At 36.8% G+C, this 24617-nt stretch overlaps 2 protein-coding genes across 32 annotated transcripts in view; both read right to left on the bottom strand.

Moving 5' to 3' along the window:
- Positions 1–43: 43 nt before the first annotated feature.
- Positions 44–4474, bottom strand: LOC306999614 (tripartite motif-containing protein 16-like). Of its 2 annotated transcripts, XM_079614442.1 has the most exons (8): positions 4395–4474; positions 3836–3914; positions 3092–3694; positions 2916–3011; positions 2566–2799; positions 1674–1827; positions 1508–1570; positions 44–1141 (listed from the first exon to the last, which is right to left on the bottom strand). In XM_079614442.1, the coding sequence occupies exons 3-8, from the start codon at positions 3677–3679 to the stop codon at positions 603–605; spliced, it is 1674 nt and encodes a 557-aa protein (XP_079470568.1). In that variant the 5' UTR covers positions 3680–3694; positions 3836–3914; positions 4395–4474; the 3' UTR covers positions 44–602. The 2 variants fall into 2 exon arrangements, with proteins under 2 accessions (XP_079470568.1, XP_079470569.1); XM_079614443.1 differs by lacking the exon at positions 4395–4474 and having other exon boundaries at positions 50–1141; positions 1508–1567; positions 3836–3965.
- Positions 4475–7882: 3408 nt separating this feature from the next.
- Positions 7883–24617, bottom strand: part of mbnl1 (muscleblind-like splicing regulator 1) — a 72299-nt gene continuing 55564 nt past the window's right edge. For 5 of the 30 annotated variants that reach the window (XM_079614469.1, XM_079614467.1, XM_079614464.1 and 2 more), the window contains 8 exons: positions 22297–22467; positions 20800–21051; positions 18794–19033; positions 17077–17227; positions 11354–11436; positions 10849–10875; positions 10157–10228; positions 7883–9079 (listed from right to left, as the gene is read on the bottom strand). In XM_079614469.1, the coding sequence (XP_079470595.1) occupies positions 10172–10228; positions 10849–10875; positions 11354–11436; positions 17077–17227; positions 18794–19033; positions 20800–21051; positions 22297–22467 (981 nt within the window). In that variant the 3' untranslated portion in view covers positions 7883–9079; positions 10157–10171. Of the gene's footprint in view, positions 9080–10156; positions 10229–10848; positions 10894–11353; positions 11437–15734; positions 15771–17076; positions 17228–18102; positions 18157–18793; positions 19034–20799; positions 21052–22296; positions 22468–24617 lie in introns of all 30 variants that reach the window. The other 25 variants (XM_079614463.1, XM_079614462.1, XM_079614459.1 and 22 more) reach the window with 7 other exon arrangements.

Genomic DNA, 24617 nt, shown 5'->3' with positions numbered 1-24617 from the left:
ATATGAATGGAGTGGTTTAGTCAAAATTTTCTGAAGACAGATTGAATTTAGGCTTTTATTCACATATAAACATTCATCAACTCAGACAGCAGTTATGATAAATGGAAGCTCAAGCATGTTCGCTAGATGTGCGAGAACCAATTAATTTCTTTTTCGTGTTACGCAGCACGTTTGAGGTTCTTTAAAAACCAAAATCCATTTAGTTTTATTACGTTTTTTTTATTCATAACAGTAAGTCAATTCTAACAATAATAAATGTGCATAAAACAAGTCTTTTAGAATGCAGCACAATATCTTACAGCAACTATAAGCAAAGAGCAGGTGTAAGATTCCATGGAGGGCGTTAAGCATCCAAGCAAGTGCTGCAGGCAGGACCACCTGTGGTTTCACCGTTTGGAACGACCGACCAACTTTTAGGCATTGTGTTTAGTGAAGGAAAGTGATATAGTGCACAATATTACAAAACATCACACACAAAAATAAATAAATAAATGTTATACTTGGGATTGTCACCGGAAAGATGGGAGAGATGCAGCTGCTATCCACATTTACCACTCTTTAATTTTTATCAGCATGCCTAAACCTGTATATAGTACTATTATTCATAGAATCTCTGCAGATGCAAGTTTCACTGTTGATCCTAAATTGATCCCAAACCCCGGATAGAGCGGCTGAGTGAAAGTGGTCTGGACTCTGTGGATGAGGGTCATTGTGTCAGAAATGCTGTAGAAGGACAGAGTTCCTGCACAGTAATCCACATACACTCCTATTCTAGAGGAGCTGGGGATTACAGGGAGTTTAACCACTTTCTGATTGTGTCTGAATGCACACCCGGAGCCAGAGCAGGACAATCTCCAGGACTGATCATTAAATCCAAAGACACAATCATCACCATCTCCTTTCCTGCTGATGCTCTTATATGAAACTGATATTCCCACACCAGCCGTTCCACTCCACTCGACCTCCCAGTAAGAGCGTCCGCACACACTCTCTCTACACAACACCTGAGAAAAATCATGAAATCTGTCCGGATGAACAGGGTACGACTGGTCAGCCCCAATAAAAGTAGCCACTCTGTTGCCTTCAGAAAGACGGAGGTATTTATGTGCAGTGTTCGAATCCAGTGTGAGCTGACAGGAATCTGATTGAAAAAGAAAATGAATGATTTAACATAATTTTTATATTTCTGTCACTTGTATTATAGTCACCTGCATTTGTGAAACAAAACATGTAAGGGTAATCTTAGAACCACAAATGTAAGGGTTAACAACCCATCCGGCAACAAAAACTAAAGACAACAAACCAGAAATAATAGAGTAGGCTACCATAGAAGCAGTGTGAGTAAACTAAGACTTATAATATACGGTCTTAAATACGGACTATATAAATAATGAAAATCAGGAAATTAGATGCCAGCAGACAGATGACTAATAACAAGTTAGAATTCAGGGGTTCACCGATTTATTTTTCTTGAAGATTCAAATAGAGTTTGTATAGTAACACTTACATTGCAAGAAGTCATCTCTGGTCCCGAGTTCAGTGGCAGTAACAGTTTCAATGTATGCCACTACTGAAACCAACAGACATATACAGTGTAAGTCACAAGCTATTTGCTTAATTGTATATGGTGAATGATTATAACATTTTAAGTAAATGAATATCAAGTACTTTACCTTTACCAAATACATTTTCTGTTGCTTCTTTGCAGACGTATTCGAGTTTCCCTCTTAGCATAGAGACAGATAGAGACAAGTCATCATAAGAGAGGAGAGAACCGACATCGATGCGGTCTGTGGATGCAGGAGGAACAGAGAGAGACTGGAAACTCTACAAAGACAAACAAAAGAACAGATTTTAATAATCAATAGGTCTCATTCACTAATGCATACACATTTGTGCGTAAAATCTGTGTCCACATGTGTTCATGCAGAAATCATATCACATCAATAAATGTGCACTAAAAAAATGTTTCTGAATTTATGAGAGTGCATGAATAAAGGGCAGTTCAAGCTAACCGGGGGGGAGCTTGATCAGCACTGTGATTGACATGACCAATGAATGAACAGAGATGAGAGTCTGTCTGCTGTTCACTGATGTCATTACATTACATATTGATCATTACATGCGTAACTCAGCACGTCCTGAATCAAGGCACAATTACTCTCAGAATAACAACTGCTAATTACACGTCTGTTAAAGCGCTTAAAGGGGTATTATGTTTTTTTGTGTTTTTTTAAAGAGGAGCATACAAAATGAATTGAATTAAAAATGAAACTAAATTAATTGAGGTTACTTCATATATAACTTTATATAATACTTACATTTATTGTATAATTACAGCAAAAATACTGGAGGAGATATCTTAAGCAATGTAATGGGGGCTTTAAAATGGTTTTGGACAATGGGACGGGCGGGGGACGGGCGGGGGGGGACTGTGGTCAAAAAGACAATGTCAATAGTCATAATACTCAAAAAGATTGAGAAGAGCTGACTTGTTTTTTTTTTAGAAACTCTTCACTGTAATAATAAGATCATCTTAAATGCACTGCTTCTGAGATCAGTTACCTGTAGGAAATGTATGTGATCATCAGTGAGTGAAAGCAGCTTCAGCTCAGCTTCTCTCGTCCTCAGATCATCAATCTCCTGCTCCAGTCGCTTCATGAGTCCTTTAGCTCGACTCACTGCATCCTTTTCCTGGTCTCTGATCATCCGTGTCATCTCAGATCGGCTTTTCTTAATGGAGCGGATCAGTTCAGCAAATATCCTCTCACTGTCCTCCAGTGCTGACTGTGCAGAGCGCTGTAAGGACACACACACAATCAGACCTTTCACTCACGAGCTTCAGTGGGACTGGGCTCCTCAATGACTAGAGTCCTTAAAGAACCTAAAACATTTCCGATTCCCCTTAAACTTACCTTGTGAGTCTTCACAGTCTCTTTCAGCTCCTGAAGCTTTTTCTCTCCCTCCTGGATTCTCTGCTGGAACTTTCTTTGTATGTCCCACAACTGTTCCTGTAAGAGTTACAGATAACATGTAGCTCTTACTGTATTGCATCAGAAATGTGTATTTTACTAAGATTTGCTTTTCATACCTGTTTCTCAGATCTCTCTGCTTCAGCCGAAACAGTATCATGATTTGTGTGTTTGTCCATCGTACATAGCAAACAAATACAATCCTGGTCAGTACGACAAAAAACCTCCAGAAGTCTGTCATGTTCAGAGCAGATCATCTCCTGCAGACGTCCAGAGGCATCGGTCACTTTGTGTCGTCTACTACCCGAGTGAAATTCCTCATGTCGCTCAAAATGAGTTTGACAGTATGATTCCAGACACACCAGACAGGACTTGACAGCTTTATATTTCCCTCCAGTACAGACGTCACACTCCACATCTCCAGGTCCAGCATAACTGAGAGCAGGACGAGCTGTTTGAACTTTTGTCTGCTTCAGTGTCTCCACCACTTCAGCAAACACCACATTCTTGTTTAAAGCAGGTCTTGAAGTGAAGGATTGTCTGCACTGAGGGCAGCTGTAAACTCTCTTCTGATCATCTTTATTCCAGCAGTCTGTAATGCATCTCATACAGTAACTGTGTCCACAGGGGATGGTCACTGGATCCTTCAGTAGATCCAAACAGATTGAACAGCTGAACTGATCCCACAAAATACTGGCGTCTGCCATTTTACTGCACGTACACTACACAGACAGAGATAAACATCAGTACTTTAAGCTTGAGAAAGATGTAAAAGGTGTGTTTTAAAGATAGGACTCAACTAATTACAACTCCAGTGAGTAACAACCCAATCAAGCTTCTTCACACAGAGAGATATGTCTTACCTAAAATAGTTCGTCCGCTTTTATCCTTATTCGAAAATCTAGAATCTGGAACGTTGTAACTACAGTGAGTAAGACAAGCCTACCAGAGAGAGAGAAAAATCAGGTTTCATTTGACCTAAACCGAAGAGTTTCCTGGTTCTGCGTTTGAGAAACTGAAACAAGCAATCAGTTTGTGTAAATATACGAAGTTAAAATCGACCGGTAGAGGGCGTTCATACACTGCATTTTCATTGACTTGCTGTGCCAGAGCTGTCTCTCTGTATGTAAAGACCGTTTTTTATAGTAAAATAGTTTAAAATGTTACCTTAAAACCACTAAATTAGTCAACCAAGATAAAATATGCAATAATCTCATACACATGTCCATATTGAAATATTGTTCCCAGAATGCATTGACGTCATTTCCCCCAGAAATTGCCGGACTGAGTGGCGAACGTCTGCTGTATGAAACTGCGAAAACGCGAGTAAAACAAACGATTATCAGTGTAAACTAAGGATGGATTCGACATCGTACAACTTACCAAAGATCTATCTAGTGATCCATGAATATATATACATGCCTTGATTCGATTTTTTTGTGATCTCTAATTCAGACTTCTGGATGTGGTGGTTGATACTTAGGCCTACTAGCTGTACAAACAAACAAAACAATTCTAAATTGGTTTTATATGTGGTAAGTAGGTCGGGCTGTCGAGGTACTGATACATTCAGGTGTTATTCGCACCTGTCGTTCATTCCTTTTAAGTTGTAGCGCATTGTGTTATTGCGTCATTATGACAAAGTCAACAGGATGATGTCCACTATCACGCGCTTGCTAAGTAGGCTACCTCCTCAGTGAGCATGCGGTTTCAAATTCAGCCAATGTTTTTTTCTGAATGCAGGATGCCATTTCATATCAGGCTGGTATGATCAAATGGCACTGGACTGACAACGACCAGCTCCATTTTCACTTGTGCAATAATAACCACCAATAACTGCCCTTTTACTTAAAGTGGCTTGCGAGTAGCTCAAAATGAGCGAACATTGAAAAATATAAGGCCCTAATAGATGCATCATGCATGCTACATACATCCCAATGGTGTAATACCCAAGTTGTATTATGATACTTTGACCCCTGGTGGCAGATGTCGGGACTACATCTTCTGGCTTCAAAGAGCATCTTTCTGTATTGACAGTCATTCTAAAAATGTGTTTATTCTGCAATTTGTAGGCAACATATGGATTGTGGATATTTAATTTAATATATAGTATATATTCACCTGACAATACAAGTGGTGGTGGTTGAGGAGAGATCCCCTGATATGATTGTAAAGCGCATTGTGTGTACAGTAGTACATATGAAAGTGGTAAATGCCTCATTCACAAGATGCTTTGCCACTGACATTTTTTGAGGGCTCTCAAGGTGACATATAACCTTTCATACAAAAATAAAAATTCTGACATAATTTACGTAAGACTTTAGTTCATCTTCGAAACACAAATGAAGATGTTTTAATGAAATCTGAGACCTTTCTTTCTTTCTTGTTTTAGTCAAAAATTTCTGTAGAGACTTGATGATTGCTTTATATAATAAACAGATAGAATTTAGACTTCATATAAGTATTCATAACTCACACATCAGTTGTGGTAAAGGGAAGCTTCTTGGTATGAGAAACCAAACAAAACAAGAGGATTATATATATACAAACAAGACAGAACATGATGAATTAATAAAACACACGTCTGTGATCAAGCATTGAGGACCACAGAGACTAAACTTCAGATAATAAATGTGATTTTAAACAACAAAAATACACATGAAGTTCAGTATTCAGAAAAGGAAAGACAACAAACTAGAAAGCTTTTAAGCACATACACTATACATAAAAATGAACCTTATAATATGTAGCATTATTTAAAGGTTTAAAAAATCCATGTAATTGATATAAAGAAGGAAAATAAAAAAATCCACACCACACACTCTTGAGCAAATCCATTTTGTTTTATTAAGGTTTTTTTTTTTTCAATTCATAACAGTAAGAGTCAATTCTAACAATAATAAATGTGCATAAAACAAGTCTTTTAGAATGCAGCACAATATCTTACAGCAACTATAAGCAAAGGGCAGGTGTAAGATCCATGGAGGGCGTTAAGCATCCAAGCAAGTGCTTTCAGCAGGCAGGACCACCTGTGGTTTCACCGTTTGGAACGGCCGACCAGCTTTTAGGCATTGTGTTTAGTGAAGGAAAGTGATGCTTTGGTTTAATAGCTCTTGTGCAGCAACCTCGAATGAGTAAAACGCTGACCTCAGCGGAGGATTTGACAGTTACATTCATTTTGTTTCGTTTTTTTCATTGTGTGGTTGGTGTCCTTTCCCTGCTGAAGGCACGTTACAAATAACAAAGCAACTCTTGTTGTGTGTTAAGTGGACGTCTTTTGCTAGCATCTAGAGTCGGTTTGAAGGCCTTCTTTTATAATTGTACCGTTCTCACGGTTATACTCAGACGGATTACCGGTGAACGCGCCTCAATTCAGGCTCAGATATCGATCGAGATACTTGATTTACACTATGCTGTGGCGATGATAGTTACGGTACTGTGAGAAATTAACTTATCTACGTACTTATCTATTATGAGAGTTTTACTGTTCATTTTTACTCTTCATGCAGTTATTTATGTCCATCATATGACAAATACTGTGTTTTTGAAGGTGTATCTATTTGTAAAAAACTGAATTTCCCACAGTGGAAATCATGACGAGGCGGAGTGTAGCCTACTGCCAATTCAGACTCTCGGTACGTGTCGGTGCTGTGCAGGCAACGCGGAGCTTTATTTTTTATTTTTTACTGAACGTGATGGCCGGAAATGATAATAAAAGAGCTGTGCCATATTTCTGCAAGCATCATTTGTTAGCTGGACTATTATACTAGTTCTTAAATTATCCTAAGAAAATTTCTCATAGTTATAGAATCTTTTATTATTCAAAATAAGATCTCAATATTATACATGTTCCTTTTCTTTTCTTTATATTGACTATGTACAGAAGTGCAAAAAGTCAACCTTCGTCCCTTAAGTTATGGCTCTCTCTCTCGTTTGCAGCTCGAGGCCCGACCCCGTGACCTCCCTCCTTTGTTTTTCATCTTGAAATATTCTGAAATCTCTGATGCTGCTCGGTTTGGCCTGGCATTGAGGGATGTTTTTTTTTTTTTTTTTTTTGAAATATTACAAGACGATTTTTCAATTCTGAAATGCATACAGTAGAAAATAACTTCTTTTACTCTATCACGTACAATTGATACATCAACCAGCTAATTGTAGACGTGGTCTTGATTTGACACAAAATAAAGGGTTTCAAATATCCAAAGCTACAAATAAACTCTTTCTTTGTCGGTTTTTTTCACTCTCTTTTAAGACAAGATAAAACATTTTGTTCAACAAATTCAAAACCAAAATCCTTAGAGCTGAAATTTCAAAAATTCTACCATGAAAACTAACATGAAGAATTAAGAACACAACACTACTAGCTAAACATTATGAACTTAAAATGATGTAAAAGAAAGTGACAGTAAGAAAAACAACATTTCATTTCCTACATTCTAAAACAGTTCTATGACAATATTGTCAAATACAAAACAAAAACAAAAACTAAAATCTTTATAGTATGCCAACAATAACACAATATATTTCTAACAAAGGCTTTGAAACAGAGTGAACGTTAAGTGTAACATGATTAATAAACACGTAAAATAAGAGTGAAGAATAACATTTTTCATTTGTGATTGAGAGAATGTTTGTGTGGGTTCAAACACTGAAATATAAGGCTTTAGTGAGGAAACAGAGATGGCGTGCATCCTTTCAAGTCTGTGCACCTAAACCAGGCTGAGATCCAGACTCAAGAAAACGTGAATTTCGAGAAACTCGCGTTCATTAGTTTAATCTTGAGTCTGGTTGTGGCGCAGAAACCCTTGTTTCCTGGTTTACAAGCAGCCTTGTACGTAAAATGAAGCCATACAAATTATTCACCTTCCGTAATCAGTATACCCAGTCAAAACATATTTTTTAATAAAATAAAATAAAATAAAATGAAAACACTTTGGCACAACTTAATGTTAAAAACGTCTCATTATATATTCTCCGTTCCTCTTTTCCGCTGCACAGCGGCAAAGCGACGTTGTTTAGAAGTCACGAACTATTCGAAAACAAATGGAAATCAACACAAATGAGAACTGAAGACAAACCCTGACCCAACACTAACCTCATCTTTCCGTGTACCTAGTCTCGAACCCACAATCTGTAACGAAATACTCAAGCAGTGCTTTTCCAGCATGAATTTTAGAGTCCTCACAAAGACTGGAACGCAAGCGCTCTCGACGACGACCTCCTAAAGACACGCGGTGACTCTCGATACCTTCTCCGTTCCATCGCGACATTCTCTCGATCAAGGCAATTTAAAGAAACAGGGCATTAGGAACAAGGCAACCCTGTTCTCATAGGAGTCAAAAAGGCTTCTTAGTTCTACAAGGCCTAATGGATGATCGACAAATAAAAATGGCACGTCTCATAAAAAACCCACACTTGTGAAATTATGTATAAAAACAAGCGCTGTAAAAAACATTAATCTCTGGTAAACATAATAACACTGTTGATATAACACTCTAGATCTGTGTCTGGTATTCAGCCGGTGGTTATGGTACATAAAGCTTGCAAGAATGTGCTTTTGAAAGGTCTCAGGTGATCAGTTTCTACCCAAAACATTCATCTGTCAATCTCGACTCTCGCTTACAATCTAGTTTTGACTAGAAGCCAGAACTAAAGATACAGAAAACTACATACGTTTAATTATTTCGCTGGAGGTTTTTGTGCCATATCGACTTTTGATTCGCTTTTCAATTCAAGGTGCCCCTTTTATAACTCTGTAAACCATCAGACACATTTCGAGGAAAGATAATCAAGGTGTGAATCACAAAAAAATATCTCTTGGTCTACTAACATGCCAAAACGGTGTTAGGTCAGACATGAAAATAACTTTTCCTACTAATCCGGCTTGAGAGTAAAAATGCCGTCCTGTCTGACATAATGATGTAGTTCACTCAAATTCTACATATCATGTGGAAGGACACTCAGTTTCACCCTAGTAAAACTCTACCATCATGTATGACCAAATTCTAATCTTCATAGTATATTCTATCCGCCGGTGATCTTGATGTTAAAATTTTGAATTCTGTTTGTTTGCCTTTTTGTCCAGGACAACAGCACATTCCTTTGATCTGAGGAAAAGTAGAAAAGAATAGATTTAGAACACAGGAGAATGAGTATTAAAGGACTTGTTTGACAACCATATATGACCATTCTGTCATTATTTACAGTTCCTTCCATTCAATGACAGTTAAAGAGACCATATTATGCCCTTTTACACAGTCTTGATTTTGTTTTTGGGGTCTACTAGAATAGGATTTCATGCTTAAATGTTCAAAAAGCACATTATTTTTTAAGTTTTACATTATTGCAGCACCTCTCTTCCCAGTCTGCCATTAACACTCTGTTTAGTTCCTGTCTCTATGAAGACCCTACTTCCGAAAAGCGCAATGTGCTCTGATGTGTGTTGTGATTGGTCAACCGTTTCGAGCATGTTAGGGAAATGTCACGCCTCTTACCATAACCACACATTTCAACACACTACTAACGCAACATAACCAGTCCTTTGTGTATGCCCTTGCGGAGATTATTTAAATGAGGGACATTGTGACGTGTTCGTCCCCGGAAGAAATCTCAAGTTTCAGGGAGTTCAGAAACCGTGCTTAGTGATATAGAGAATAGAGAATAACTCCCTTTGGAGTGACTTTGTGCTTTGTAACTTTGCAGACCTTCTTCATGCTCAAACAGCAACATTACACACTAAAGAAAGTTGATAATGTTAAATAATAATAATAATAATAAGTCCTTAAAAAAGTGACATAAAAGTAATTCATGTGACTTGATCATTGTATTCCAAGTGTTCTAAAGCCTTGTGTAATGAACAGCCTGAAATGTTTTTATATATATATATTTTCCATACATATCCCCCCAGAAAAGTGGTCCATATGACTGAAATATGCACCACAGGTGCCATGTTTTTTGGCCATATTTGAACATTTGATTACTAGGAACTGTAGTTGTACGAAAAATACATTTTTCTTTTATGTTCTATGGAAAAATGACATGAGGGTAAAGGAGAGTAAATAATGACCAAAATTGGGGAGCTTTTGCTTCAAATCAAATATTTACATTTTAATTTGAATGGCAGGTAGCAATCCAGCAGTTTCTGGAAACAATGAAAAATAGAAGAGAAATGTGTGACCACTCACTGTTGAGGACTGGAACTACATCTGCGTCAAGTACTTGTGACTAGTCAGATGCTCTGCAGATATTATTGGAATCTGAAGATGAACAGAGAGAAATGCATTAATCGATTCAGTGTGACCTTTATTCATATTTATATATATATATATATATAAAAAAAAATCCTTTCAAAGACTAAAATATTCTCCCTCACCCTCACTCCCTCCCCATGACAGTTAAGAAGAGAATATGTCAAACACAACACAAAATTAAGAAATGCCATTAAAGAAAACGATGAACTTGAATTGAACGATGAATATGCTTATTAGTATTATAAGTATCTTTATCACGTGAGGCAGGCATAACTCAGTGATTTCCCATACACGTTCCATATTTCCAACTTGTTGACCTTCATTTTTATTTCAATAATTGAAGGTATTTGAAATAGTCTATAATAATGTTTTAAACAAAGAAGAACCTTGGCAAAATGGTCATATTTGTAAATCATATCATTTAGTGCAGACTATTATGTCATGGCGGCATGCATCGCTGCTTTGTATTGATCATATGAGCAGGATTTAAGCTAGTGGAAACACTTTTCTGTATATTGATCAGCAAAACAACAAAATGAAGCAGGAAACAATGAACTCATTTATCCTTCACAGCCGGCAAAGATGTACCCGAAGCAAAACACTAAGAAAAACTATCTCATACATACCAATTGCATGTATTCGTTGGTAGTCAGCTTTGATAGAGAAGAGTCCTCAAAATAAAAAAAGGACAAAAACAAACAATATTAAAATGCTATCAAATGTAACATGAATGGTACTGTAACGGTGCTTTAACTGAAAATTAAATTCTTATTCGAGCTTCAATTACATTTAACACCATTTTCACAGCGCTCAGGCAAATTCAGACTCATTTTACTGTAGTTTGTGTGTAAACCCTGTACAGAAGGTACTTCAAACAACTCTATTTACTTGTGCTCAAATGTTTTTTAGTACATTCTCTTGGTTTTCCCTCAGCCAGTGTCTGCAGTGAGAAAATTACAGGTAAAATAAACATTTTTCATTGTGAATCTGTTGTTTGAAGCACCATAAAAAGTTTACGCCTTATCAAAAACCCGAGGCGGAGAGATCACTTTGAAAGGACCCCAATCCCCAGAAAGATAGAGAGTGTGTGTGTGTGAGAGGTTGAGGAGAAAAAGCCATAAAAGAGCAAACCTGATTGGCTGATGCAGATGCGAAGGGAACACTTGTGGCGGATGTGGTTGCTGCGGCCTGGGAAGCGCCGTGCATCATGGGAACTTTTCAGAGGGAAAATGGTATAAGCACACATACAGGGAGTGTGGCCAACAGGTGCACAAACATGATGAGTGAGTGGACACAGAGGGGTATGGAAAGAAAAGTGAGCATTGAAGGTGATATCAGCAAACGGCAAACCAAAAGTGGTGGCAAGAGAGATTGTTCTAAAGAAGACATAAGGGCAGGTAAAGTGTCATATGAGCCAACACATCAAGAGCTACAAGAAGAAGGAAACAAAGGCATGGCATCTCATAAACTTTGCATTTAGGTTTCAGCTTCCATCTACTATAGTACGTTAGCATTTAACCCTTGTTAACATGTTTTCTGATACTTGAACATCATGCTCAACACTGATTATCTACAAACAAGTGCAGTGAAAAATACTATCAGCTACAAAGTGTTCAATTAAATGTGAGGAGTTAAAACGATAGTTCACCCAAAAATGAGTCTTCTGATATTATTTATTCACCCCAGTTCATTCCTAACCAATATGTTGTTGTTGTTTTTTTTGTGTGTGGAATACCTTAAAGGGCACCTATTATGACATTTAAAATGTTCCTAATGTTGTTGTGGGAGTCCCCAACAACAGTTTTACATGAATGCAATGACAAAAAACACTTTTGTTGTCGTATAATATGCATTTATTTTTACCTGATTTGCTCACCGACTCCCAAATGAATCGTTCAACGACTCGTTTTCCAAACCCCTCCTTTGCGCGACGCTAATCTGCGATTGGTCAGATGACCCAGTCAGTGTTTACAGAGATAATACTTATTGTTTAACACGGAGTACAATGATGCTTTTATCAATTAAATTGTATTATAATAATGATTATAGTCCACTGCTTTATAGTTTGTAGTAAAAAACGAAAAATAAGATAAAGAATGTAATGTTATGTTAGCGAGCATAGCCCAGAGTTCATATTGTAAAAGCACAATCAGTCTTTGTTTGAATTAACGTTAGCCCAATGCATAAACATAACGTTTTTACAAAAAAAAAAAATGCAGTTACGTTACTACGAGGTATTATTCTATTCTTTAAGACAACTCCGAAAACAACGACAAACACTTCACATATCTCAATACAATTGTCATTGAAGACCTAGAAGCTAAACGGTGCTTACACAACAAACAAAATTATTATTAAGCATGCTACATAAAATATAAAAGCAAAAATTATTAATAACACTTACAGGTTGTGATACGGAGGAGGAAGCTGATGCAAATACACTTGGAACTGAACCTTAAGTTACTTCAATATCAGCCGGCTCGCGAATCCCAGTTTGATTGCATTTAAAAAGCAATCGTCTTCAAAACGGCGCGAACAAAGCACAAGGCTCGGACTATACTTCTGTGGTATAGTTATATGAATTGTAGCCACTTAGTCTTCAAATGCTCCTCCTTGGGCAGATGAAAAAAGTTCTGCACTTCAGAACACAGCGTCTCGTCGCCATGATATTTTCCCTGGCCTTGGAACCATAGACATAGCATACTGCTTGGAACGCAATAAGTGGGCGTATCGTATTCAAATAACTTGACAAGTTGACGTCATCTAGTCAAAGAAAAAGCTTCGGTCTTCTAACGATTCATAAAAATGACTCCGAGTCGACTCTCACTTTTAAAAGACAATAACTTTATATACGGTGCACTTTCATATTTCAAACTTTGCAGGATGTTTTTGTTCACTTAGATCTATGTTACACACTACATGAAAGGTAAATTTCAAAATTCCATAATAGGTGCCCTTTAAGAGAAACTTTGCCATCCGGTGGAATTGTGGGTTGTTATTCTTTAAAGTGCCTGCATTGTGCTATTTTAAAATTTTGTCTCCTACAATAGGTTAAATGCATCCAAGGTCAAAAAATACAATTGAATACAAATTAGTGATGGGTCGTTCGCGAATGAGCCGGATCTAAGAGCCGGCTCTTTTAGGTGAACGACGGGAGCTGGCTCGCATATCTGAAGAGCCGACTCTATTTAAAAATATATAGCCTATAGAAATTAAATCATTATGTAATAAAGAAATAATGAATTATTTTAATTTTATTTAAAATAATTGACTAATTCAAAGAAACACAACAAAATAATTAGGCTATCGGCCTAAAGGCGCACACACATTCGTTTCGACTGTCTGATCAGCCTCACACTCTGTTCCTGTCAATCAAACACGCGATGTCAACCAATTATACTGCATGAGGGAGGGCTGAGCACGCACACACGCACACACACACACTATATGCGTATAAACCGCTGATCGGGCGGATGGCGTGACAAAAAATAATATTTTAATTCAATTTGGGCGGGTGGCGGTTAAACCAATCAAATGAAGAAAGTTTGCCACTAAGCAAACTTGCAAGCTATGAGCCGAGCTGTCAGGAGGAGGCCTAAAAAGTCTCGTAGATGAGACTGACTGGGTTATTTTGTTTCGATATTAGTTATATTTTAAAACAACCAGTCATTGTAGCCTGACATCGGGCATCGGGCAATGGCAGCGCAAGATGTTCAGAAGAACGTAAGAGCTAACTAAGAAAAATTGTCGGAAAACTTTGCACATTAAGTAGATGTGCAAGGCAAGCAGGCAATTTTTCGGGTTGTTATGGACAATAAAAAATGTGAATATTCACGTTGCACTGTTGTGCGGTGGACTTTCAGGAGTTAAAACGTTTATTTTTTAAAGAGCCGTTTGTGAGTCAAAAGAGCCGGCTCATTTCAGTGAGCTGAGTCAAATGAGCCGGCTCACGAAAAAGAGCCGGATTGCCCATCACTAATACAAATCTCACAAAAATCATTGCACAAACTCCTCCTCTCCTTTTCCTAACTCTGCTCTGATTGGTCAGATGGCCCAGTCTGTTGTGATTGGTCTACCGCTTACAGTGTGTGTCGGAAGCGAAACACACTATTACCATATCTGAACTCCGGAGGCTTCCTCAGCACTTGTATACACAAATAGTAACAATGGCGTGAGTTGTACCGTATTATTTCGAGCCCGAATCCTCATCTGTTGGAAGTGCAAGTGGATTCGCAGCACAGAAAACAGATATTCTTGACAGCCAATGAAGACCGTTATGCAAATTTGTTACAAACCTAAGCCCTATTTGGACGGGATTAGTTTTACAAGGTAAGATGGAGTAATGTTATTTTACTGAAAGACGTCTGTAATATTAATGGCCAATTCGCACGGATAAGAAATCTCAGTAAAACTAGCAGAAGTATGAGGGGTAACTTGATTTACGCACCGCTGTCGTCATGTGTGTATTATGTTGCTTCCTGATATCACATGCGCAAACGCATATAGCCTATATCACAGTTAGGTCCGGTCGAACGATCTATCAATTAAATGAATTAAATTCTGATTGGATTATGTTGGTAATAGCCACTTAGCTAAAGCTAAAAGAAGTCTCGTGCCTCTGACAAGTGCTTTCGACCTTCTTTTTGATATGAATGGTGTGTGTGGAAAACACTTGAGTTTTGCCACAGAGTTGTCCCACCGTCTGAAACTCAACTGAATGCTTTTTCAAGTGCCTCCATACTTGAAAAACATACCTTGATAAATCCATACTTTGTTGTGCACTTTGATGTTTAAAACTTTGCAGACCTTTTCTGTTCACAGACAGCTGTACTACACACTGCATGAAAGGTAATATTCGAAAGAGCATAATAGGGGCACTTTAAATAACACTCAAATTTCATTCTTCATTCCGCACATTTGAACATGCATGGTAAGATTATTCAAAATTTCTCTTTTTATCTTCCATGAGGGTGAATGAATAATGACAGAAATGTCAGTTTTAGGTGAATTATCTATTATTAAAAAAGCCACCAAAACCCGCAAAACAATACACAAATTGCTAGAATTTCAACTCACAGTACAATAAAAAATATTTGTGTATATTTAAAGTCAACATGAAATCAAAATGCTTCATATTTACTTTCTTAATATGCATGATGCATATTTTTCATGAAATTTTTTCAGCCGCCCCCTCCAATTTTAATGTCTAAAAGCCACGTTTCACAATTGCATGCAATTCCTGATGGATAAAATCAATTTCTGCCAATATATATCTTCTTGAATATTCCGTTTCACTTAGAAATATGTCATATTATGGAAGTAAAATGTGTTGCAAATGCCGTTTCATGTTGACTTTCACTTCAAATCACATATAAATGCTTCATATGTGAAGCGCTAACAAAGATGCCCAGTTATCAATGCCAATTTGTCGGCCATTTTGATGGATTTTTTGAAAAACCAATGGATTTTGAGGGCGTTACAACAACTAAGAGGACGAAGTCTAGAAACCTACCCACGCTTGCTGCAGGGGTCATGCACAATATTGAGCCTGCCCATCATGCATTGCAACAGGAAGTGGATTGGAAAGGGAGAAGAATCACAACAGCCCATCACAAGGTTGGTTAGAGTGAAGAAATCATAATTAAAGGAAGACAATAATCATTACAGTGATACAGCATGATGTCCATAAGAGACCGATTAGTTGACAAAACCATGAACTCAGGAAGAGAGAATGTGTATTTGTGAGCTCAAAGAAACATGTGTATTTGTGGCAATCATCATAGCAGACATTAGTATGACTGGGGGACATTCCAGGTTATTGGCAACTGTATTTCGCAGTGAAAGCCATGAGCCCAACTATAAGTGTGTACCAGAGTAGTAATGTGATACAATGATGAGGTGATACAGAGACACTGACAGACAGCCTCATTTCTTAGTTTACTGTGCGCATAATGCAAGGTTCCCACACATCTTCTAACCAAATGTTTTTTCCTAACTTTTCCAGGAGTTTGAGATGACTGGATAATAATTTTTAAGGAGAGACTTGCACCAGGTGTAAACAGCACTGCATGCCAGCACTTTAATGGAACCAGACAACGTTTTTTTAAATATTTCTAAGTATAGTAATAATATAATATATTATAATAATATAAATATGATAATATACATAGTATACTTATCGCATACTTTTTATAAATATAGTATAACATGATTGGAAGATAATCTATTGTAATAATACAAATATTATAACAAAGTATGAATATTTTGTATATATTTGTATATACACTATTGTATATATTGATATTATATACATTATTTTTTATTGTATTTTTGTTTTTGTTTTATTGTATTTTCTATTTTCTGTATATTGTATAAAAAATATAATGTATATAATATTTATATTATCATAATATATTATATATTTACTATACTTATAAATATTACAAATATATGAATAAATATATATATATATAATACATATAATATATAAATAAATAAATATTTATACTATTTATATTATTATAATACATATTATATTACATTAAAATATTGTCATATGTATATATTACATAAATATGACAATACTATTTATTATACATTTATATTATGAATTATCAAATATTGATAATATTTTACTGTAGTATGTTACTAAATAAAATGCAAATACTCTATATTAGCATTTACACCAGAGTGCAAGAAATTTCCCAGATATTGACACATTTTTTATGGCTGTGGGAACCCTGTGTCTGTATGAACAAACTTAAAATATTATCCCATGTCTTTGTGCATCCCTCGTGATTTAGTAAGGTCAAAGGTGAGATCAAGGGGTGGTCAGGGGTGACAGGAAGTCCTACCTGACGGAATAAAGGCTTGCTGCTGAAACTGCATGTTGGCCAAAGCCTGCTGGTACTGGAGCATGCCAGTACTGAACATGCCCGCGGCACCGTTGGCTTTCTCAAGCGCAGGCCGCTTTGGTAAAGGTGGCATGACACTGTGAGGAATTCCCTGCTCCGATAAGACCACAGGGAAAGGGGAGTGGAGGAAATGGGGCACAGGTTCGGACGTGTAGAAGAGAGTAAAAACAGGAAAGGAACAAGAAAAAGACAGAATTATCATCAGAGGGCAAACACATCACAGGGCTTGATTCTGACAAACAAGCAAGCAAGCGGCAGCTAATACATTTCTACGGCACAAGCAAAAGCCAAAGAGCCAGTTTCTCTCGCTATTACTTAAATTAGCACTGAGCATCTGTGATAAACATTATTAGTTTTACATCAGGAGAGTATTAATTCATTAACACTACAACATCCATACGGCTAACTCAATGCAAATGAAGCAAGCGTAGCACTACTCAAATGTTTTGCAGACAAAAGTGACGAAAAAAACTCAAAACAGAAAAAAAAGAAGAAAAAAAAGAAAAATAAACTGCACTGCTCACTCCATGATAAGTGTGAGAAAGAGACTAGATCTTTTCTGTTGCTTTGGTGGTGGAGCTTTAGTATTCTTCTGACGCTACCCCTCCCAAAGACACATGCAATATACAGATATACTAAACATGCACCCTATCAAGACACTGAGCTTAAATGCTGTATAGACATATAGAAGCCATGTGACTAGAGTTTAGAACATCTGGCCCTGTCCTCACGCCCTGGAATAACACACATGTGTGATGATCTGATTGCGGCAGACTTGCATATCTTGTTTCTGGTTATATGCTCGCCGCAGTCAGTTGATCACACGACATGGTAACATAGAACACAACAGAGGCATTAAATAAACACATAACAAAAGGACTATGCTTGCAAATTATCTTTCCTTTTTCTGGTTAAGACACTACAATAAAGCAACATGCCAAGCAAAAAGGTGAAAGGTCATAGTACCAGGTCAAAGGTGGCTTCGAGGGGTCGCTTCAGTGATTTGACAGCCGACTGAGTCTTAATTAGCAGGCAGCGAGCACATGATGGCAATGGGCCAATGGGGTTCAAGCGCATTAACATAAACAGCAAGCAGAGGTGCATCATGGGGGCAGCAGTGCATTTTGGGTAGGTGAGAAAAAAAACAAATAAAAACAAATCATTGGAATGCAGTATACAGGGGGATATCAGGACTAAGGCATGCAGAAATACAGTCCATTCTGTTTTAGGAAACTCTGTACTGAGATTAAGATTAACAAGTACATCAATTATCGTAACATTTACAGGGTTTCATTGACAATAAACAGTTGTGCAGTACGTCAACAGTGGATAACATTGAGCTGGATTGCAAACGTACATTTAATGTGCAGAAATGATTACATAAAAATAATTATGACACTGCTCTCTGCTCGACAGGATGTTGAAATTACGTATTTGTGCAGTTTAAATGGGAATGGCAATGACTTGAGGTATAGAGCTCTGTCAAAAATATAATGCATAGGAAACATTCCTAAAATCCTTATTTAAAGACTCCTGATTTTTTTTAAATGCATACTTTACAGAGTGTCAATGTTAACCCGAGATTAAATATACAGCATCTGAGAAAGTGTTGATTGTAAATACAGTAAGTGTGCTGTACAGTAGAGAGCGTGCTCACCATGGCAGCGGCGGCCGTGGCCTGGTTGACCTGGTGTTGGGCTGCTTTGATCTTGGCCTGCAGATGTGCAGGAGGGTGGAAGTATTTGCACTTGTCTCTGGAGCAGCGGCCCTTTATGTAATCCATACACACCGTCACCGTGTTGTCACTGGGGTCGATCATTGTGCTGTCGGAAGGGTGTGCAAACCTGCAGTCCGTCTCCCCGCGAGAGCAGTTGCCACGCTGGTATTCACGACACACCTGAGAATACACACACGCATGATGTATTCACCGTTTGCATATTGAGAGATCTCATATTTTGTGTCAGTGTAAAAAAAGGTTTAAAATGTGCACTAATAAAGTTTGATTCATGACGAAACCCTGTAATCTTACGTTGTGACATTTCTGTATGCGTGGAATACTTGGATGGCGAAGTACATTGTACAGAACACCGTATCCCACAATGAAATGCAATTTTTTTTTATATCCCTTCCTTTTCTTACTATTTGCCAAAAGGTAAGACATTTTCTATAAAAGTGTATTAAATTGCAATATTGCTAAAATGTGTAGTATACAACCAGAGTACACTGAATGGAATGCTTATGTCATTAACTATAATATAACAAATGATATGAATAATAATATTAAAAACATTTAATCCACATTTTATACCAACCTGAACCTACCTTGTTGATTTATAGGCAAACAACGTTTTTATGAATACATTATAATACACAATATAATTATTTTTAATTTATTATATATTGAAAAACATTTAATATTAAAAACATACAACCTTTCATTTCCATATTTATGATGGAAGTAATAACAGGCTTAATTTGAACTGCAATCCTCTTATCATTTGATTTAACTTTTTATTTGATTACTTGATTAATTGCATTAAAATGAAAAATATATCCTTATGATTTGCTCATTTTCTTCTGTGTGGGCCTCTGAGTGAGTTCACATAGTGTAACAGCGCAGCGCATCTGGGTTGTGCGTCATAACGTAGGCTCACTATTGACCAGCATCACACACATGACCAGCGTCGGCCAATAGTAAGCCTACGTTCTGACGTACAGCCCAGAAGGCCTGTTACACTACGTGAACTATTCAACTATTCCTTTTCTTCTATGTGGGCCTCTGAGTCAAAGTCATGTGTTTTGAAAGACGCTTTCAAAGCTAGCTCACTATTGCTAGCCTCTCTGAAAATTGCCTTCCATACCTTAAAAACATTTACTGGTGCTAAATACTGTGACTGTTGCACATATATTTCTCTAAAAACAAACAGTAGGCAGTATGTAGTATTGTGTAGTACACTATATACTGTGTAGTATATGCAGAATGTATTTATTTGATTAAGAACATAGCCAATATTATAACACGGTCTCAGATGGGGAAATGTGTTTTTTCATATACTCAGCAGGGGGCAGCAGATCCTTTATTTCTTAAAAACTACCCACTGTGGCTGTAACCTACCTGCATGCATACAGGGTTTTAACATGTATACTGTCCGATCCTGCTCCAGGAGGGCCACTTTCCTGCAGAGTTTATCCCCAACACACCTATCTGGAAGATTTGAGTGATCCTGAAGAGCTTGATTAGCTGGTTCAGGTGTGTTTCATTAGGGCTAGAAATAAACTCAGCTGGAAGGTGGCCCTCCAGAAGCAGGATTGGACACCTATGGGGCCAGTTGCATAAACATAGCCATTATGTTAAAGTCCCCCTGTAAGTCAATAATTGTATCCCTTAAAACTCATCTTTGATCACCAAAATTACATATTTCAAAGTTTTTTTCCTTGGAAAAAACGTTTTCCTTTAAGACTGTGTCTTGAGAACAAGAGGTTAGGGGTAATCATTCTTACTTTTTGGTTTCAAATTAGACCAATCTATGTTTTTATGTGACTGACTGACCGAACTTGTAAGAATAGTCTTAGCAGTTTATGCAACCGGCCACTGGTGTATGTGTGAAAGAAAAATATATAGATTTGCTGTTTCAGTGTGACTGTGTTCTGATGACCTCATACCTCCAGGCGGTCTGTTCTGAGGAGTTTCTGGGCAGCCACGGCTGAAGCAGCAGCGGCTGCAGCGTTGGCAGCGGACGGCATGGATGGCACTCCAGGGTTGCCCGCCATCAGCACCTGTGTGTTGGGCATCATCTCCGCCGACATCAGCCCTGGTGACACTGGGCCCAGGTACGGATTGAACGCAGCCGCGGCGGCCGCTGCAGCAGCTGCACTGGCGTTGGTCGCAAGGCTTGGCGCGACCGAAAACATCGGCTGAAACAGACAATAAATAACAACTAATGAAACTTTATGTGGCTTGTGTAAATGATACAATCAAGAGTCAAAAAATAATGATAAGGTGACTATTATCCATGCTTACAAAAAAAGGACTGTGGCAGTACAGGGTTTAGTGGTATATTAATATTTTACATCATTTTTTTTTTCTTTTTTGTTAAACATTTATGACATAAGTACATTTTAATATAATACATCTGATATAATATAACATAAATTATTATAATTTATTACATTAATAAATTATAATACATTATATTAATAATAATATTAAAAAAACATATTACCCATATATTATACTACAGTATTGTCAGGAATGGTTGTTGTAGTAACACGCACGACGAAAGGAGTAGAGAACAAAAACAGTCTTTTATAAAGCCTGGTTTTCAGGCAAACTCGGGTAGATGGGAACAGGGGGAAAAAGAACCAAAACACACTATGCATGTAACAAATTTAATAGAAGTCATTAGAATTTATTATATTAATATAATAAATTATAAAGAGTATTTAGAAAACACATATTTCACGTGATAAATGAACTTAATACAATATAATTCATTGCAATTTATTATATTAATAACAAAAATATAAAAAAACACATATTACCCATATTTTATACCAACCCACCTTATTGTATTTGATAAATGTAATAAATTAATACAACATAATATAATGAATTATATATAAAACAATACATATCTTGGCAAGTTACGTATGTAATGGACCTTTCTTAAGGCTGTTCACACCAAGAATGATAACTATAATGATAATGAAAAGGTATAGTAAAATAAATCTTTCTAAATACAATAGAATAGCAGAGTCTACACCACAACTTTAACGATAATAGTACAGAGAAATCATGTCGTTGGAATCACTTAAAAAAAAAAAAATACAGCTGAGGAAAGATAAAAACAATGACAGCCAATCAGAATCCATGCTTTAAAATCCTTTCCAGCTTTAGAGAGCTCGAGCATTTAAAGTGGCAGATGACAAAACCACAGCTTGCACTTAACAGAATAATATTGTCTGCTGTTGTGGACGCTAATATAGTTATCATTATAGTTATCGTTCTTGGTGTGAATGGGCCTTTATACTCCAAACGCCAAAGGTCTCTACTTTTTGGGGCCATTTTATATATATACATATATATCATAATACAATGCTTATGTGTGGGTAATCACTCTTGCTTTTTTAAGGGGGTAGGTTAAAAGAATGGAGCCTCACCATTGGCTGAAGCTGACTTCCAGGCATGATGGCATTGGCTAGCTGCATCTGCTGGGCGAGCATTGCCATGTTCTTCTGCTGGATCAGATTGTTCCGGCCGTTTATCTCCAGCTGAGTCTTCAGGTGAGGAGGAGGGTGCAGGTACTTACAGTTCTCTCTGGAACAACGACCCTGACACAGAGGAAGAACAAGAGGAGAAGAAAAGAACATACAAAAATATTAAACCTCGTGTTTCATTGAGTCTGATTTGAATGTTTTAAGTTATATTTGTACCTGTAAAAAAATAATAGTTATTAATTTGTAATTGTATAAAAAATGAGAATAATCATTTAAAAATAATTAAAAAATTTAATTAAAAACCGGAATTAAAATATAAATTAAAATACATAAATAAATATTCTGTCATCATTTATTCACCTTAATTTCTCCCAAATCCACATTATAATATTATTTGTTTAATATTATTATTATTAGGCAGAATGACATGATGAACAAAACATGAGAAAACGATGTCAGAATATACATTTTGTGGGTGAACTAACTTTTCAACATCTTATTTCCCCCTATCTTCCTCAAATATGTTCTTCTGACCCACTAAGCAGATATTATTGAAGCTTTATCCCTCTTTACAGCAAAGTGGACAAATATGAAAAGTCATTTTAAAAGTATCCAGTAACACATACTGCAGAAACGTACAGTAACACAGATCAAAATAAGCAGCTAGCATGGGCATAAAATAATTCAAATACATTAATAGAATATAATTCATTTATTATATTATTAATATTTTTTTTATATAAACATATTTGTCATGATTCCTGTCTTGTGTTCCCCTTGTCTTGTGTGGACTTCCTGTTCTGTCCCATGTTATGTAGTCCTTTGTAGTTTTTCTTGTTTATTAGTCTCCCCAGGTGTTTCTAATTAGCCACGCCCCCTTGTTATCTAGTTTAGCTTGTTTGCCTCTGTATTTAAACCCTGTGTCTTGTGTCAGTGTTTGTGGGTTCTTGTCTTTGTAATGTTGTTTGTTCTGTTCCGGAGTCCTGTTCCCGAGTTTAGGTCTGTCTAGTTTTGAGTTTATTTATTAAAGCTGTTGCTTTAATAGATCCTGCTTCATTACAATATTATTAATAAAAACATTTTATACATTTATGTACATATATATATATATATATGTATAAAATATGGTTTTATTAATAATATAATAATATAAATCATGCTTATGCTTAGTTACAAAAATGCTTATATATAGAAACTCCCTGTGAGTAATCAAGGGTTTATACCAATCGGGCAGATTTGCATCTGAAGATTCATTGCATTGACACTAGACAGTAAATGGCATGCAACTGGCATCTCGTGTTCAGGTTCACTCTGTTAGGGTTAGTAGATAAAAAGAACACCCTGTTCCCATTCCAGCTGACAGTATTGAGTGCATGGGAAAGCCCTGTGCTCTAATGCATCTGAATGCAAGTTCGCAGCTGCTTTCAGCCCATGTGGAATCGGCCCTGACATAATGTCACTCAATCGATCAGCAGAGTATTGATTAACTAGCACATCAGCGCGAGAGAAATTCATCTGATGAGTTTATGGATCTACAGTAACCCCGTGTGACCCGAGAAGATGCGTGACTGTCTCTGGGCTGCGTTGGTGAGAGCATGTCCAGTGCAGACGGTCATTAACCTTCTCTTATCTGACGCTGTCATCATGTCTGTCTGCCGTGTGACCAAAATAAAGCCTTTTTGCCAATTTCTGTCTTTAAATGTTCAATTATCTCAGCAACCAGCACTTTAACAGAGTGTTATGCAGTTGTGTACTATGCAGACCAGTGGATGGATCCTATCTGGATGACCACACAAGCTAAAACCTTTCTGGAAATGGAATTTACTTCTCCTCAAAAGTAAAAAAAAAAAAAAAAAAAAAAGAAGTTTGGGGTCGATAAGATTTTAGTCTCTTATTGAATAAATAAGTCTCAAATATAAGTCTTAAATAAGTCTCTTATTAATTTGATTCAAAATACATTAAAAAGGGATGAAATAATATTATATATATATAAAACGGGCATCTTTCATTTAACCCTTCAATATCCAACACAAACTGAATATGCATATTTGAAGGGTTTATTTCCTCAAAAAGATTTAGATGTTTATTGTCAAATGACGAATTCATAAAATAACATTATAATGACTTTTTATTGAAAAAAAGTTTTTACACTATCATTTAAAAGCCACTGTCCAGCAGAACTGAGCTCCAACCCGAACTAAACACACCTGAACCTGCTAATCCTCAGTAAGTAGAAACTTCCAGGAAAGTGTGTTGGAGCGTTT

Source organism: Phoxinus phoxinus (genome assembly GCF_949152265.1).
Source record: "Phoxinus phoxinus genome assembly, chromosome: 5".
In the NCBI taxonomy this organism is placed as follows: domain Eukaryota; kingdom Metazoa; phylum Chordata; class Actinopteri; order Cypriniformes; family Leuciscidae; genus Phoxinus; species Phoxinus phoxinus.
Note: the sequence above shows the minus strand (reverse complement) of the source record. Positions and strands in the feature narration are given on the sequence as shown.